Below are 18293 nucleotides of genomic sequence, written 5' to 3' on the forward strand. Positions count from 1 at the left end.
TGGTGTGCTACGTCCTCGGACGAAAAAGAAGATGTTTCACTGTGCAGAAGAGAGATTACACCCAAGCAGTGGCGAGAAAACTTGTCCTGAAACCCTAGCTCGAAAAATCCCCAAAATACAATGATTTTCTCAACAAGCAATAGTACATTATATATACTCCAAGTAGCAGGTCGACCCATTGGATCGTGGTCAATTCGGTTGAACCATACTCTTTGCTTCCATCACAGATCTAAGAAAAATTTTCATTCGGGTCACCACCAAAATATATCGAAGCGGGTCAATCTTCAAAACGAGTCAAGAATTCAAGACAAACTTAACACCAGGATATCTCAAACTGTGTCAAATTTACTATATTATTTGAATGTGGATTCCATCTCATTAAATATTTAAATAATTCAATTTGTTGGAGTGAAAGATTATTTTTTATCAGAAGCAACAAGAAATGTTAATTAATTTTTTTTTTTAATCCTCAAACGAAATTTATTAAATGAGTAGGAAAAATTAGGAAAAAATCATACCCAAAAAAATCAAAGTTTATAAGGAAATGGGGTGAATGAGAAATCCCAAGCACAGAAGCGTAAGAAAATGAGCCTTCCTATTGGAGGTACAAGAAACAAAACTAAATATTACGTGTAAAAAAGAAGAAACTAGCTGAAACACATCCTCTACAATGGCTCTAGAAACTCAGTCCAAAAAAGTAGCAAAGCCATTACAAGCATCAATTACAGATTTATAGTCATAAGAAAGACTAAGACAATCCAAGAGCTTTGGCAAGTAAGACAACATTCTGAACGGCCTCTGCTTCTATTGCTGAGGCTGAGAATCAGATCAGTGCCTTGCACTTTGCAACTATGAAAGAACCTACTTGAGATTTAATAATCGCACTCCTGCTTCCTCTTTGTGTAGAAGCCTTCCAAGCTTCATTGGTAGCAATATAGAGAGACCCTACAGCAGGGGTTGAGGATGAGACATCAAATTACCAAGTGAAACAAGAAAGGATGAGATCATCAGGGCTCAAATGCTTGAAGAAAGAGAAACACAAAGCTTTAACTCATCTTTTTTTTTTTTCGCATCCCCTCCTCTGTGTTTTGCTGATATTACATCACCCTCCCTGTGTTTTAAAAAATTACACAAATCTCCCCTGTCAAATGACATTGTTAGTGGGCTGTTAGTTTTGGATGTTAAAATATTATTCCGATTTTACCTTTGTGTCTACAGATGCCCTCATAACATTTTACCCCCAACTTGAAAACAAATTTGGTGGTTTGAGGGTTTTCACCATCGCCGGTGATAGGAAGCAACTGTAGGCGACTATGACACTGCGACAACAACGATTGTATTTCTCACTTAAACAAAAAATTGTATTTCTCCTACCATACAACCAGTTTCCTCTCTGGTCTGTTGTACTCTTCTCTAGCTCTTCTCTTACACTATTGCATTATGTGTTGGAAAAGGAACCCTCGAAAACTAAGCAGATGCCAGTGATAATAATTTCTTTTGTGATGAGTGTATCATGGATATCCACTGTAGCAGGGGAACTCCTCGATTGTCTGGCAGCAGTGGGAACCATTCTTGAAATGCCTCCAACACTTGTTGGGCTGACGGTACTTGCTTAGGGAAATTCAGTGGGAGGCCTTGTTGCAGATGTGGCAGTTGGAAAGGTCAGGCCAATTGCTGACGGCAATGGCCCGATGTTTTGCAGGGCCCATGTTCAACATGCTTGTTGGATTGGGTACAACACTGGTGATGCACCATATGCGAGACCAGAACTTTGATTGCTGCTTGTGTAGTTTGTCGTTCATCATGTGCAGGTGGTTGTTCGCCCAGGAGAAGGAGATAGCAAGGATGTAAAGTTCGCTGAAGTTCAGAGTGACACCAAAACTTTGATCGTCACTCGCCGTACACCGTGTGCAGTTCCAAGATCACCATGTGCAGGTCGTCGTTGTTTGCCTAAGAGAAAGAGAGAGCAATAGGGTGTTCAATATTAAATCGTAATGAGTTGTATTTTGGGGAAGATGTATCTCATCTCAGGGTTGAAGGATAAATTACATTAATGAAGGGTAATATGGGTATTATAAAAAAAATTACAAGCTAAACAGCTAAAAGTTGACGGTGTCAACTTATTTGTAATATTTGTCTTCTGACAAGGGAGGTTGGTGTAATTTTTGAAAACCTGAGAGAGGATGATGTAATATCAGCAAAACACAGGGGAGGGGATGTAAATTACCTTTTTTTTTTTTGGTTTTTCATGCAAACATAGCCTAAGAATTGCCCGCTCTATATATTTCAAATTTAAATAGACTCGGTGCGTCTCCTTAATCTTCGCCGAGTATGGAACTCTGTGTCTGTCTGTGTTATTATTGTTGCTTCCAGAGAAACGGGAAGAGAAAATGGCGGACGGGCTTCACAATGAACTCTTCTTTTCCTTGATATCTGACATTAAGTCCTACAGTGGGAAAGACCCTCTTCTCCCATGGCTCCGGTAAGAAAAACCCATCTCTCTAGTTCCTCTCCTTTCATCATTTTCGATTCTTTCTCTCTCTCTTTTTTGTTTTTTTTTTCCACTTATCCTTATTCATATAATCAAATATCGACCAGAGGAGTTCGAAAGATGAAGGAATCTCTCCCTCCTCAGCTTCTCAAGTGTAAGCTCCCGCGATTCCTACAGAAATGCGCTCAAACATTCGAGGCTGATCACTGTTACCGGAATGACTTGCGATATCTCAGTGTTTGGGTACAACTGGTAACTGAAAGTAACCATCGCTTGCCCAGAGTTTATCGAGCATCTGATTTTTGAACGATTTTTGCCTTTTCTGTCCATTAATTAATCCAAATTCCTCTACCTCTACTTCATTTGGGTAGTTGGATTTTGTGGATGATCCTCGGGCACTTTTGAAGACGATGGAGGCGAATCGGATTGGAACAAAGCTGGCCCTATTTTATCAAGCCTATGCTCTGCACTATGAGAAACACAAGAAATTTGAGGATGCAGACAAGATGTACAGTTTGGGGGTGCAGAAGTAAGCCGTCTCCTGTCAACCCCTTTCAAATATACTTCTCAGTTTCTATTTTTTCCCCCTCGCTATTTCCAATTTTAACTCAATTACAAGTTTAGTGTCTAGTGTTTTTTTTTTCCTGACATAGAAATTGAAGTTTTGGATTACCCTAAGTGATAAGCTTTTAACAAGAATCTAATCATAACATCCTTTTAGTCTGGTATCATCAAATCCCCAACATCGCTCCTTGAAAGAATTTAGAACTTGATGAAAACTTTTGGGAAATCTAGCATCAGAAAGGTTTACATTGCCTCAATTTACACTATACACTGTACAAAATTAGGTTAACTGGAATCAAGATGCTTATTGTTTTTAGTTCTTCCATCCGGAAATTGTTTCACCTTCAAATTTCGAGAAATTGCCCCCCCCCCCCACAAAGAAAGAAAAAAAAAAAAATAAGGAATTGGTATACTGTTTGATTACTTTGTTTTGTTATAGTTGTAATATTTGAAAGAGCTAACAACATTAGAGGTTCTGGAGTTGTTCAAATTGTCTCCTTAATGTATGAAGCAATAGGGTGACATATACAGCATTTATGGCTGCTATTGGTATACATTTAATCTTTACATTGGCATGACAATTAGGTATTCAACTGCTATGAGCTTCAAGTAGTTTCTAGTTTGAAACAGTGAAGTGAAGGTAATTTGCACTCAAGTTACTTTCACCCTCTGAAAGGAAACTGACGATATTATTTTTTTGACTGAATGAACTATGTCTGCTTCTTAATGTACATTGATCATTAACCCTTCCTTAGCACAGTTCAGTTCTTGACAAGCTGAATTGATTGACTAATCATTCAAATGCACTTGTTTAAATAAAGCTAATTCACCACCTAATACTTTTGAACAGCCTCGCAGAGCCTGCTACTGAGTTGCAGAAGTTGTATGAGCAATTCCTTCATCGTATGGAGCTTTACAAGAAAAGGAAAATCAGGGTAGCACTTCTGTTGTTTTTTCATTGGGTCATTCTTGTTGTGTCCTCAGTTATCTGACTATTGAAGGATGTTCATCAATGCCAGGAAGGAAGAACTGCCTTGAGGCCCCTGGCTGCCAGGACCGTCCCTGCTCACTCCGGAGAGAATGAACAAACCAAAGAAGAGAATAGGAAATTAGGAGCATGCTCTGGGACTCCATTACTCGAAACAGAAAATAGCAGTAAAAATTCTCAGAGAAAGAAGGTAGTAGAAGAAAGCTCTCCTGATATGATGAGGATAAAATCAGATTCCGAGGCTCACCTTCACCATAGCCATATCGAGGTTTTAGTAGACTGCTGTGATACTGGAATATCCTATGATTTTTCTCCAAAGAAGGAAGTCATGGGAACTGTAGGCCCCAAAAGCTCCTTCAAGCATCAAGAGTCCAATTATGTGGAATCAGATAAATCAAGCAGAGTTTACATTGAAGACGCATTTGTGGTGAAGTTTGTAGATACTGCAATAGTTGGAAAGTCCGAACCTGAAGATGCCTGCCATCGTGGTTTGGTAGATCCAACAGTCAACATGAAGGAAGCTATGAGGGCCTTTAATTGCATGTTTCAGGAGCCTTTAGAACCAGAACCAGTGGGTTGGAGAAGATCACATAGAACCCAACCCAGATTAAATCAGGCTGTTAGCAATGGATTTGAGCTGTTTATTGATGAAGGCTTGGATAATGGGGTTGTATTATTTGATCAGAGAGTGGAAAAGGATTGTTCACTTCTGTTTGACTCTGTGCATCCTGCAAATCCTACATCACCAGAGAAAAACAGGAGATTTGAAACAACGAAGCCTGTTCAAAAACCCTTCGAAATATTTGTTGATGATGAGTGTGATGTTGAGGGTGGTGACAACAAACACGGGAACAATAATTTAGCACACCATGCCGCCCAGCAACCTTCTGGAAATACCATGTTACCTGCTCCATGTGTAAATGCATTTCTATTTCCATGTCCAAAGGATCCCTCATCCAATGGCTCTGGTAATCAGGACATAGGTACCTCTACCAGCTTGAAATTCCAGAAGGATACAGTTGTTTGTAGGTTTGTGGGGTCTATTTTGGATGAGCCAGAGGTGGAGAACACGTGCCATCATGGATTAATAGAACCTACAATCAACTTGAAGGAGGCTATGGATGACATAAACAGCATGTTTGGAAAACCTTTTCATTTTGTGAAGTTCAACAGACCAAAGCAGCAATGTAAAGTATCAGATGGCAATAAGGGGGACCACAGTGGGTTTTTCATTCTATCTGATGAGGATGTAGAAGATCAACCAAAAGTGATAGCTCCATTGAGTTCACCTAGCAAACTGGGCAGGGAATTTGATTTATTTGAGCCAACTGCTGTTACAAAGGAGGCCATGTTTGAGATAAGTGAGATGTTTGGCAAGCCACTGGATTTTTAGGAAGATGTGTTAACTTAATTGCTTGTTCAAAGCAGGTAGAGCCTTCCTTCTAGGAAGAAAGAAGGCCTGCTTACTATAGCATCTACTCTTTCCCTTTTACCAGAAATCGTGAAGGGTGGGCACTTGACTTTACAGGGGAGGAATTTTTTTTTCATCCCTCTTTGTTGCAAGGCTATCTAAGTTTTTCCTAGAACCTTGTTAATGATTTCAGTAACTGGGTAAAATTGAGGAATTGTATATGGTTTTTGATTTACTGTGTCAAATTTGTGGGATTTATGGACATAAGGGAGCTGAGGATCTAAGACACTGGCATTGCTGATTTACTTTCAGAGCTTTGATTTTCAGTAAGTTGATGTTACTAAATATTTTGTTTTTATTTTCTGCCATCCATCAATATTCTCCAAATTGTTAAATCAGTCCCAAAACTGAGTGAGATAGGATATGGAAGTCATCTAATAAATGGGCTTTTGACAGTGCAAAATTTGTCCAGCATCATCAGATTCTGTTGGAAGTGTGGTGTGAACCCTTGATCTAGTGACCATGAACCACTTACACATACCCCAGCTGTGCAGAGCGAGGAATTTCAATCTGCACTGCAGCCCAAACCACTGAAGGCAATGATATGATAAGCAGGGTCATCTAAAGCAGTTTTTTCTGCTTTTACTTATTTTGCATCAGCATCACCAAATGGCTGAAAAGTTTTTAAACTTCTTCAATGAATAGAGCAGCAGCATAAGCATTAGCCAAAATCTTCCAATAGAAAGAGAAATTGAGGTGTATTTTCAGTGGGAAATAGTTTGTTGTACAACACTTTTAACAGGAAGAAGAAAAATCTCAACTCTTTGACATGTGATAATATATGAGAAATAAAAAAGATTACAATCAGTAGTGACTCTTTGGAGGGCAATGGGCAGGGCGGAAAGCTAATGGACCAGCAGTATACACCACAACCTCATAGTTTGTTCCAAACAATCTCTTGTCCTCGTAACGGAACGGTGCGCCATCAAGACCATAGTTGACATTAGTGACAAGTCTGCAGTTGGGAAGGGAAGACGAAACAGGGTGCACAGTGCATCCATGGAGGGGATGATCCAAGATAATATGTTTCAGTGTGAAACCTTGAAGGGCCTCATAGAAGTATCCTTCCTTGTCAGTTGTACAAACCTTGTAGAAGCTCACACGATTCTTATAATCTTTACAAATAATACTTACTTTTGCACCAGGGATTGGCTTGGCATCAGCCAATGACCATGTCCCATGGTGCGTACAGCCCTGACAGTAAACTGTGCCTTCTACAGCCACATCTATCTTGGTCTCTGCATATGAGTTTTCTTCATCAGCAGCTACAGAAGTGGAAGCCAAAGCAAGTAGGAGAAGGAATGAGAAAACTGCCATGAGCTGTTGTTGGTTTGCCATTACCCCCGAGAGATCACAACAGCTCTCTGAGACAAAAGTTGTGTAGGAAGGATGAAGAGAATGAAGTGCTTAGAGCAGCTATATATAATTTCATGAAATTGTGAGTTTCTGGGAAAAAAAAATTTTTGTGGGTTCTGGTGAACAACGTGTGAGCAACTAAATTCCTTATGGATATAGATGTACGTGAAGACCACCATGTATTTCTTTAATTGCAGAACGAGGGGTTGATGGGTTGTGAAGGTTGACCACCTCTTCTATCCACTATTTTATAGAATGTCCTTGATTTAGCAGATCAGACCAGGTTTCTCTTCTTGCTGTATCAGGTGATTGCTATTTCATGGTACCCAATCCAACGGATGGGAGGGCACCAAGAAAAAAAAAATTTACATGATTACCTGCGTTTGGATTTCCCTTTACAAAATACACAAAATGGGGTTTGAATTCAACAAAACTACACAAAACAGTGACTCTCCTACCTCCTTCATCTTCCACGCACCACTGCCTCCACCGCCGACGCCGCCACCTCACCGGCAGACCCTGTATTCCCGGCCCACCCTGCAACCTTCATGTCTCGCCATTCTCCTAATCAGAAGAGGAGAAGAAGACTTACTTTCATTGGTGATTAATAATCGGAACAAGCCCTACTCTGCATTAGCGGTAACTAAGTTCTTCCTCACCCATTATGATTGTAAAATCCGTACATATTTTCTTCTGAAATCCATTAGATCTTTTGTCTGTTTAAACGTCTTCATTTTCTTTAATTTATTGGTCAATTGGATTCGTTGTTTTGGTAGATGTCTGAGTTTTGGCTATCGACATATTTGACGAATCTGATATGCTTATGTTATTTCATTGATGATGGATTTTGAACCCTTTTCTTCCTGCGGATTTTGGGCAAGGTTAGGGTTTGGGGTTGGATTCGTCGAGTTGCCTGGGGAAGAAGAAGGAGAACTTGTTACCCATGAAAGAAAAGAAGAGATCAAACTAGTGGAGCCAATGCTTTGGAGATGGTTTCAGTTTCGGTGTGAATAGGATAGATGTAAGGAATTATGATGGTCGGAGCCACAGTTTTGAGTACAGACTAGGAACTGGGAACTGATTGCAGGGAAGGTAGGGGTTGCAGCAAGTGTAGGCGCACCTGGGTGGGAAAGGGGTAGGGGCAGAATAAAAATGGGGTCAGGGTAAAATAGGTGAGGGAGGGAGAGACCGTTTTGTGTAACCAAGCCTGGTGTATCTAAAAATTTAAAATAAATACATCCCCTCCCCTGTGTTTTTAGAAATTACATATCCCCCACCCTATGATGTTAATGTTTACAAATAAATTCACTCCTTTTAAGTTTATACCGTCAAGTTTGTATGATATATACATAATACGCAATTTACCCTTTAATATTGTGTTTTGACTCTTTCACCCTTTCAAAATAAAACCCCGATATACATAGATTCTTCTCACCTCAACCCACCCTTTGCATCTCTATCTTCTCCGGTGAAGGTGAATGATGAATGATGTTCGACTAATAACTAATTCTAACTAGTGAACTTCAAACTCAACACCAATGATGCCCCTAGAAGCCCCAATCTTGACTTGTAAACCCCAAGCCGCTTAGTAATAGATGCAGAACAAGCGTCGTCGTGGATATTTAAGTTTTTGGGACTATGGTGCTCTGTGCTTGAAGGAACTTTTGGATTGGGAAATTGGCTACAATGCAAATATCTATGGGATTAATCCGTATACAGACACCGCAACAACCAATGCAATCATCAGAGACTGACTGATAAGGATCAATATTGGTATGCAGAAGATGTAGATCATAATGAGTGAAATCCTGGTTGCCATGAGAAAAATCGTCGATCTCTGCAAATAGATTCCAAGCATTTCTTACTTTGATGCCCCTTGTCCACATAGCGTGTCCTCTACACTTCTTGTTCCTAATTGTTCCAGCATTCTTAAGAGAAAAAATGATTTTTTTTTTTTATGAGAAACAGAGTTTAAAAAAAAAAAATAATAAAGATAGCCGGAAAAAACAGAGTTTATATGGCAGCGACGAGCTCAAGATGGTCGGAAAAAATTGAAGAGATGATTTAGCACAAGGAGAACACCAAATGGAACTTACAACTAAAGCAGTAGCTACTCAGAATCACGTCTCCTTCACCGGAGATGATCGCTGTCTCACCTTCATCAGAGATGGTGATAATCTCCTTCACAATAGCCAAAGATAGGTTAGGTTTTCACTACCTCCTACACTTTTCTCATTTTAATTTGGGAAAAAAGGTTTTAAGAAGCAATAAGGGCAAAATAGATAATTAATTTGGTTGAATATTTTATAAGATTAAAATCGTCTTTTACGCATCAAAACTAACACCACACTAACGGCGTCAACTAACAAGGGAGGAATATATAATTTCTGAAAACATAGGGAAGAAGAATGTAATAAGAGCAAAGTACAGGAGAAGGCTCGAGGGGATGTAAAAATTGAACTGAATCTGTATAACTCACACTGGGTACTAGGGCATACCTTATGCACGAGGCCCCGTTATGCAATGTCTGGGGTGTCACGAGACTGTTTGGACAAAAACATAAGTCCGGTAGTTTTATATATGGAAACTTAAAAATGGATAATCACGTTAATTTTCCTATAAAAAAAATATAACGGATAATACAGGGCCCAACCAGTAGATGGTGTGCACATAGGAAAAAGGCACCAGTAATTGAGAGGGAACAAGCGTCTTCCAGACTGTATTTCTGTGCTCTTTTTCTATGCATCCCTCAGGGGGGTTTAAATCTTCTGCAATTCCGATCTCGTACAATTTCGTGCAATACCACCTTCAGGCGGTGACACGTGTATTGATACCAATACAATGGTCTAGATCTGATTTAAATGTCTTTTCACTGATTTAATGTTTTATTAGTTGTACCAGATCTAGACCATTGTATTGGTATCAATACACATGTCACCGCCTGAAGATGGTATTGCACGGAATTGTACGAGATCGGAATTGCAGACGATTTTTTTCCCCCTCAGGGCCTCAACAAGAAATTAGAACCGCAACATCAAAGAGAATAAAAAGAAGACAAAAGGGTAGAGGCTGAAGGTATCATATCACATGCTCTCCCTTTTGAGAAGGAGAAGGAAAAAGTGGAGGGGAGAAGGGGGGCGGAGGCGATGGCGGGGGGCGGGGGGCGCGGGGAGGGATTTGAGAATTCACAATCAGCTAAGACTGTTCGGTATGTATTTTTAGAATACATTCTGGTTCAATAATGCATTCCAAAAAATCATACATAATGCATCTTTAATTTTAAAAGACCACTATATGATTTTTAAAGCTATCAAATTATAAATACTTCTCAAAAAAAAAAAAAAACTTGGCTGTATAGTCATTCTTCTTAAGCATGCTTTAGGGTTGAGATCTTTAAGGAATTGAATATCTGGTTGAGAAGATGAGATACACATATCTGTTAAATAATACTAGTCTAGATGTTTAAGGTCATGGGTGAAAGATTACGCTATATTTGGTATGATTTCCTGGAATGCAGTATTGATTTAGAATGCATAACAAGCACAGCCTTAAATTTACATTTTGGAGTGACTCCGACATTGAAACTTTCGGAATCTCCGGTTGCAGCACAATATGGTTTCATGCAAAAACAAGCACACACAAAGTTGAGGCACCACTAAGTTCTACCTTCGTGTGTGTGTGTGTGTTTCTTTTTTGGATCACATTTCAGCATTAGGCCACTTTGAACCCTGAAGTTCACCCTTTTTGATTGCTTCATGAAATCAAGGCAAAAAGATTCATCATATCCATTGCACTAGAGGCAGGTTCAAAGTTAGTCCACACAATTTCAGCACAAAAGGAAAGGAATAAAACAAGAAGTCTGCAGACTGCACCATCTCGTGGCTGATAAGCTGCCTTGAGAGAAAGAGACAGAGAACAGTACAGAACTAAAAAATGGGAACTCTTGTTTTTATTAATTTGACAAGTATATTTTGGTGTTGCACAATTTCAACTGACTTTAACAGAGCTAAAAAGGTGGCAAAAAAAATACATATATCCTCTCCTTTATCTTTGTTATATACAAATACCAGTAAAACACATAACAATAGAAACAAGCAGTACCTACCTGCACACAAGAGAGGGGGGGGAGAGAGAGAGAAGAATAAAGCAGGGGTGGAGTGATTTTTAACTAATAAAACTTACAAGCTCCAGCTCCGCCCATTAGGATGCCTCTGTGGACAGAATCTCAAGTTCTGCCCACCAAAGAGGAGATAGTTTTGGTATTGCTCCATCAGGTCCAAGTGCTGTAATCTCTCTTAATTGGGCAGTAACCTCTCTCATTGTAGGTCTCTGTTTTGGGTCAGGATGTATGCAAGAAGCTATTACTGCACAAAGTTTATCCAGTTCATTTTCTTGGAAAGATTTCAGCATCGGATCTACCATGTTTTTGCAGGGCTGCTCTCCTCTCAAATAGATTGATGCCCACCCCACTAGTTTGCCATTTTCTGCCGAGTAAGGGAGCCTACCTGTTATTATTTCCAACAGTACTACCCCAAAACTATACACATTACTCTCTGGATTAGATGGTGGTGTATCCAATAGCTCTGTGGCATCAGATCCCATCTTGGAAGTTGCTACTACTTCATGCCAGAAACCAAAATCTGAAATTTTGGCTGCATAGTCTTCAGTTAAGTAGACAATGGACGAATTCAGATTCTCATGAACTACAGGTGGGTTCAGTTGGTGCATGTACTCCAGGCAGTATGCCATTCCCATTGCGATCCTCAACCGTGCTCCCCAGTCCAAGTGCTCTGCTTCTTTTACTGCAAGACACCACCACAACTTGATGTCAGTCAAACTATAATGCCATCTCAATAGTTTTTCTTTTGTAAACCCAATGGTTGCCATGCAAGGCAACAGACAAAAATAGAATCATCTCTATGATAGTATATCACAGACTCTCATAATTATACCTTGCTTTTCCCACCAAAGCCACACCACAACTTAGGCTTTTTTAGTTTCTTCCAAGTGAAAAAAGCTAGATCAACTAAAAAGTACCACTTGGTACTGAAAGTGAATGAGTTGGAAGGTTCAGACTTTATATTTTAAAATTTTTAAATCTTCAAAGTGACAGTATCTTGGGTATTTCACATATTAGTTCTGGTGGTAACTGATAAGTTGATTATGATATTGTGATGGGTAAAATCTAAGGCCTCTAACTTTGGATTCATCAAAAGTGGGTCTCAAATCCCTGGCAAGTGCTTCTTATTAGAACACAGATCAGTTGGTGGCAGTCAACAGCAAGGAAAACAATTTACCAAAGTACCATATGGTTTAAAATTGGAGACTTAAGATATGTTACTCACTGTGTAGATGCTCAAAGAGTGTACCATTTGGAGCATACTCAAAAACCATCATCCTTGTGAAAGGTTCCTGTTCCTCACAAAACCCAATATGGTTCACAAAATTCTTGTGATTCACTTTTGACAATGTGTCTACCTGAAAACATAACCAAAGGAAACAATTAGGAACTGCCAGAGATTATGTTAAAGTTCCAAGATAATATTTCTGTAAATAACCTATTACCTTCTTCCTGAACTGGGCTTCAAAATTCTTTGACCATTCTTTGGCAGACGTCACGGTAGTAGATACCACAGCTATTTCAACACCACTCGACAGTGTCCCTTTGTATATTGTGCCATTTGATGAGGAACCAATTATATTACTGAAATCTTCACAAGCATTTTGTAGCTCTGATCGCCTTAGTTTTGGTACACCTGAAAGGAAGATTCCCAATCAAGAATAAAGAAAAACAAAATATTTGGCTAGAGAATAAGCAATAGAAGGACAGCAGAATCCTGTTCTTCCTGTACTGCAAATTTGGCATGCATGCAACAATATTAAGACACATGATTTCATGGATCTCTCCAGCAAGATCTTGTAAAGTGAAAACCTATCTAAGCAGATGATCACAACCATAAAATATATATTTGCCTTGCTCTCCAGAATTAAGTCAATATGAAGGTTTATGCAAGAGATGCTGTTTTAAAATAGCATCATATTGTCTGACTTATGCTTAACTGTGCTCGGAATAAAAACATAAGAAAATGATTAAATTCAGTGAGGAAGAATAATAACCTGTTACAAATGCTCTCTGCAGCTGCCCACTCAACCCCGTGGCCCAAGGTTTGACTGTAACCACCTTGTTGTCTCGACAAAGGAAAATAATGGCGGCCACAAATAAAATGAAAAAGGGAGTCCCTATGGATGCAACCAAAATTACAATTGTGTGATTTGATTTGGAACTTGCAGCTGGGCTTTCAGATGATGGTTCAGCAGAAATTAGAGGAGGAGGCTGGGCAATGCTTGCTGGAGGAGATTGGGCAGGGCTTGCTGAAGGAGGAGGAACTGGAGAAGAAAGGGATGGTGTTGGTGCAGGAACAAAGACAGGTGGATCTGCTGGAGCAGGGGAAGATAAATCTGGTGATGGTGCAGGTGAGGATGCGGGTGTTAGAGAGATGCTATTAGGTGATGCCGCTGGGGAAGGTGATGGAGAATGTGATGGAGATGAATTTCGTTGGTGGGTTGGGGAGGTGTTGGAAGCACCTGGAACCTGTAGCAGGCTCCTTTTAGCTACATTTCCAGATTCAGCACAGCTCCTACAAGAGATAAAAGCAGTCATTATGAAATATGCTACAACCTCTATTACCAATGCTAACTAGTTTACTAGTGAAAAGGAAAAGAATCCTTTTTATATAAATTTCAGTGGGAAGGAAGAATTCATTATGACAACTTCTGAGTTACACATGGGACAAATGCAAGTGTGGTGAACTCACCATCCAATTGGACCAACAAAGAGAGCTCCTGAATCAAGATCTAATCCATTCGTATCATATGCCATATAGTGACAAATATGTACTATTTCAAGAATGCTATGCATATTATTCATCATGATAAAAAGACGGGCATTGGATGGTAACAATAGCATGACTCCGAGTTTCTATCTATTTTTAAAATGTTTTCCTTTGCTTTAGAGGTGGATAATATCAATAGAATGATGAAACCAAAATCCTGCATGCCACATGTACCAAATTACCAATAGACAATTTCAGGATAGTCCTTGTTGTCCTCCCAAATGGTTATTCTAAAACTAAGAAATGGATATACCATCCAACCAGTATATAATCTTACTGTGCAGTGGATCTTCTTCGGCATGATGTTCCTCGAGCAGTATCAAGTAGCTGGCTTTCATCTACCTGAAGTTCAGAAAGTATATTAAGCTCATGAATCTCAGGAGAAATGCCTTCTAGAGAGTTGTTGTCGAGTAAACTGCAATATAATCAGAGGTGGAGTTAATACAAGAATAGTATGTCAGACAAACCTAATGGAAATTTAGCAGTTAGATGGTTTTCACTAACAGGATTCCCAGGGATAAGTTGCTGCCAATGTCAAATGGAATTGTTCCACTGAAGTTATTAAATCCCAAATCTAACATCTCCAGCTCCTTGAGTTCTCCAAATTCTTTAGGAACGACACCGTAAAATGAATTATTACGTAAGATGCTGCAGGAGAGACAAATCGCAAGAGGAGGTTACAAAGTCGGGCTGCATAATTATTAAGAGATTAGCTACTAGAATGTATTTTCTTACATTGACTTTACATGAATAAGATTCCCGAGTTCAGGGGCTAGTGTTCCTCCAAGACAAAGATCTTTCAAGTTCCTGCCAATGGAAAAAGGCATTTCGCAGAGCTCATTAAACAATCAAATGTTACTTCCACAAAGAGTTGGATAAATCCAATAGATAAGATTGCTGTGCATATTGCACAAAATAATATACCTAGCTTTAATTTCACTTTGAATTCTGAATTACTTTTCAAGGATGTAGATTAATTTCTCATTTAATGATGCAACAGTTTGGCTATACTTCCCTATTTTACTTTAGCGCATAATGCAGACATTTAGACACAGTAGGGAACTTGAGCTCTTTAGAAGACCTAAATCCTATATGGAACAACTTTGCTTCTTCAGCTTTTTTATGTTCTGTGCTTCAGGGAACGCATCAAAGTTTCTGAATTATTCATTATATTCTGGTTAAGAACATTCTTTTCACAATCTATTTTTTAATGGCTTTCCAGTTTCAGGAAATGCAAACATCAATTCCCATTTTATAATAATTTGTTAGAGAACTACATTCTGTCTTTGCAATTATAATTATCTGTTGCTTTCTAGCTGAAAATTGTTCTCTTAATTACATAAGATAGCAGTTCATCCAAAAATACAGGAAAATTGGTTCCAAATTCTAGTTAGTAGTTTATAAACCAAATGCTTAGGAACTAAATTGACTGAAACAAAATTTCGTTTAGGTAATGAATCTAAGATCCATACCACCAAAAAATTGAATATTTCTTCAATCATATATGGGAAAATACATAAAGAAAGAGTATTTCATGGAATTCAGACAAGAATCACTTACAAAACCACAACTTTTCCTTCGGAGCACTCTACTCCGAACCAGGAGCAGGGATCATTGAGTCCATCATCATCATTCCAATTCGATAGAGCACCAAAAGGATCTGTCACCACTCCCTCACGAAATCTCAACAGTGCCAACCCTGAATGAAATTAATCATTAAAATCTCTCAGTAAACTCCAACCCTCCCAACTCAAACCTCTAAAAATGCAAATATTATCCTCAGAGCAGAAAATCCCACATACCCTCCTCATTAAGAGACAAACATAACTCCCAATTGTGATTGAACAAGCACATCAACAGCAATACCACAAACCGAGACCTGAACTTATTGAGTCTCCACAGCTCACCCATTTCGATTCCGATAATATAATAAAGAAAATTCCTCAGGTGATCCAATTGCAGATGGAATGGAACTGAAGAAAGCTCGCTCAATTTGGAAACAATGCTTCGAAAAAATAAAACAAAAGAAATAAAAATCAAATTTTCGAGTTTCGGAGTAAACTAAGTACGCAGAAGAAAGGGTGAGAGAAAGAGAGAGAGATCAAAAGGGTGTCTTGGCATCTCTGCAAGCTTTTCAGGACCAATAAGAAATGAAATTTGGAACCGCGTTTGTACCGAAACTCTGCAAAAGAGGGTCTGAAAGAAGCAGCAAAGTATATCTCTCTCTAGTTTCTACTATTATATTAATCGAAGCTGGAATTACGAAATGTCGAAGAGGAATCCATTAAACCTCTCTGACCGCGTTCCAATTTCCCGGATTCGGAATGTGGTTGTTGATGTTTCAGGTGCTTCATACGACTTTTCATAACAGAATTCTCAGCTTCCCCTTGCTTGCTAGCGTGCTCTATCTGACGTCTATGACTATCAAATCTACTTATCCACTTTAAATATAAAATTGTAGAGAGAGAGAGAGAGAGAGAGAGAGAGAGAGGGTTGACTTTGACCCTTCAACCGCATTCTCAGTAACCTTTGTTTGTAATTTTGCAAAGCTTTTGAGGTAATTTGTCATTTTAAAGCCTGGAGTATGACTGCCCCAGTATGTAAACCGACGCGCTTAATTGAATTGTGACAACAGGAAGAAAATGTCAAGCAACACAATCCTTTTTGGATTTCTTATTTTAATCAATATAATTACTTCTTGTAGCAAGATATATAAGTTTTTTGTTTTAAAATTTTCAAAATATTAGAAATCTATGTGAATTATTATTTTTTCTTTCGATTCTATGTTCGAGGATTTTGGTCAACAATTCTAATTAATTCTCAAACAATTCCGACCGATTCGAATTAGAATCGATGGAAAACAATCCTATGATCAACTCTAAGCATAATCTTACCGTTTATTTTTTTAAGTTTGATAATATTGTTTTAAGTTTTTATTAAGGTAAAATGTTATATGCACGTGTTGGCATTTTAACCATCAGAAAAACATGAAGTGATCCCGAATGTAATATCATTTCTGTATAGTGGTCGTGTACATATACGACCATGTCTTTATATGAAAAACATTGAACTTTTTTTTTTATATCTTCTGTTTTGTGGTACTGATGATGGTCTCTCTCTCTCTCTCTCAGAGTTAAATACATGCTTAAGTTATCTTTATTAAATAAATAAAAATGTCTTTACCTATATAGGTGAAAGTGAAATCTAAACCTTGTGAAATTGACTTCCCATCCACAGTAATGGAAAATTGGGTCTGCAAATGGGCCTATGCTACCTTAATACTTTTTTTAATTCCACCGGTCACCATTGCCTTTAGATCTCCTGTCTAATTTTGGAGCCCAGGTAGATGGGCTTAACAATCAATGATCCTTATACTTTAATTTTTTTCTAATGCCCCAAAATATCATGCGTAATATTATATTAACTGACTAAAGCGTAGTTCAAAAGTATCCGTAGTGAAACTCAAATGAAAATAACAAGAATGTTTTTTTTTTTTTTCCTTTGTTATAGTAAACATATAAACATATATGACTAAGTCATTTAACTATTATTATGGCCCATTCCTATCAGAACTTGGATTTAGTCCCCTAACTCCTAAGAGTAGGAGTGTAAAGGCTATTCACAGAGAGAGAGAGAGAGACTAATACTTCGGATAAGGAAATTTAATATCCTGTTTTTAGCCCTAGTATTGCATAAAACTTACTCATATTCATAATAAAGTTTAAGTTTATTCTGAGGGAGCAAAAAATCATAGTTGAATCTCTGACAATGAGGGCATAGTCTTTGATATGTATGATAGTTTGACTCATTTCTGATCCATGGATTCAGGATCAATGTGATATTTCATCCATGAGTTTTTCACATCCAACTGAATAAATTTGCATTTACCAAAGAAAAAAAAAATTAAGGAGTTGGTTCCTATATTATCTAAGAGATTAACAAAACTAAAATCATTAGCTAGGGTGGCCAAAATCAGACATTTGAACACGTGATGTGTATTCTTAATTTTTATCAGGGTGGGGAATCATAGCCAATTCAAAATCTCTTTACATTGAGAAACTTGATATTTTCTTGTTAGCTAAAATCAAAAGTAAAGAATGGGGATGAACTTCTAGCTCAACGGTTGGCAACTCAAGTTGGGTTCTAACATTAAGTCCAAGAAAGGTTGTTAGTTTGACTCTTACCTCCCCCCACTCGAGTTGACATCGTCTATAATTCCGATCTCGTACAATTTCGTGAAATATCACCTTCAGGGGGTGACACGTGTATTGATACTAATACAATGGTTCAGATCTGGTACAACTAATAAAACCTTACATTAGTGAAGAGGCATTTAAATCAGATCTAGACCATTGCATTGGTATCAATACACGTGTCACCCCTTGAAGGTGGTATTTCATGGAATTATACGAGATCGGAATTACAGACGATTTCCCCCCCCCACCCCCCCTTCTTGAAATATAGTAGTGGTATGTTACTAGTTAGTAGTATGGCCTAGTAACCTCTTTGTTGGCCCCTAGTGCGTCCCCT

General features: G+C 38.5%; 3 protein-coding genes across 5 annotated transcripts; 1 reads left to right on the forward strand and 2 right to left on the reverse strand.

Annotated features, from left to right (window-relative positions):
• The first annotated feature begins 2320 nt into the window (after window positions 1-2320).
• LOC122085835 lies at window positions 2321-5765 on the forward strand. Of its 2 annotated transcripts, XM_042654428.1 has the most exons (5): window positions 2321-2482; window positions 2599-2743; window positions 2863-3020; window positions 3906-3990; window positions 4075-5765. In XM_042654428.1, exons 1-5 carry the CDS (start codon window positions 2391-2393, stop codon window positions 5434-5436), a joined length of 1842 nt encoding a protein of 613 aa, XP_042510362.1. In that variant the 5' UTR covers window positions 2321-2390; the 3' UTR covers window positions 5437-5765. The 2 variants fall into 2 exon arrangements, with proteins under 2 accessions (XP_042510362.1, XP_042510363.1); XM_042654429.1 differs by lacking the exon at window positions 2321-2482 and having other exon boundaries at window positions 2605-2753.
• A 428-nt stretch (window positions 5766-6193) lies between these two features.
• LOC122085836 (non-classical arabinogalactan protein 30) lies at window positions 6194-7083 on the reverse strand. The gene has a single exon (XM_042654430.1). It carries the CDS (start codon window positions 6850-6852, stop codon window positions 6319-6321), a length of 534 nt encoding a protein of 177 aa, XP_042510364.1. The 5' UTR covers window positions 6853-7083; the 3' UTR covers window positions 6194-6318.
• A 3710-nt stretch (window positions 7084-10793) lies between these two features.
• Window positions 10794-16176, reverse strand: LOC122085586 (probable inactive receptor-like protein kinase At3g56050). 2 transcript variants are annotated; one of them, XM_042654064.1, is made up of 10 exons: window positions 16054-16166; window positions 15566-15768; window positions 15324-15462; window positions 14499-14570; window positions 14268-14411; window positions 14041-14178; window positions 12988-13508; window positions 12436-12626; window positions 12216-12348; window positions 10794-11672 (listed from the first exon to the last, which is right to left on the reverse strand). In XM_042654064.1, exons 2-10 carry the CDS (start codon window positions 15672-15674, stop codon window positions 11071-11073), a joined length of 2049 nt encoding a protein of 682 aa, XP_042509998.1. In that variant the 5' UTR covers window positions 15675-15768; window positions 16054-16166; the 3' UTR covers window positions 10794-11070. The 2 variants fall into 2 exon arrangements, with proteins under 2 accessions (XP_042509998.1, XP_042509997.1); XM_042654063.1 differs by having other exon boundaries at window positions 15566-16176.
• Between the last annotated feature and the right edge of the window lie 2117 nt (window positions 16177-18293).

This window comes from Macadamia integrifolia, chromosome 8 (assembly GCF_013358625.1).
Source record: "Macadamia integrifolia cultivar HAES 741 chromosome 8, SCU_Mint_v3, whole genome shotgun sequence".
Lineage (NCBI taxonomy): Eukaryota > Viridiplantae > Streptophyta > Magnoliopsida > Proteales > Proteaceae > Macadamia > Macadamia integrifolia.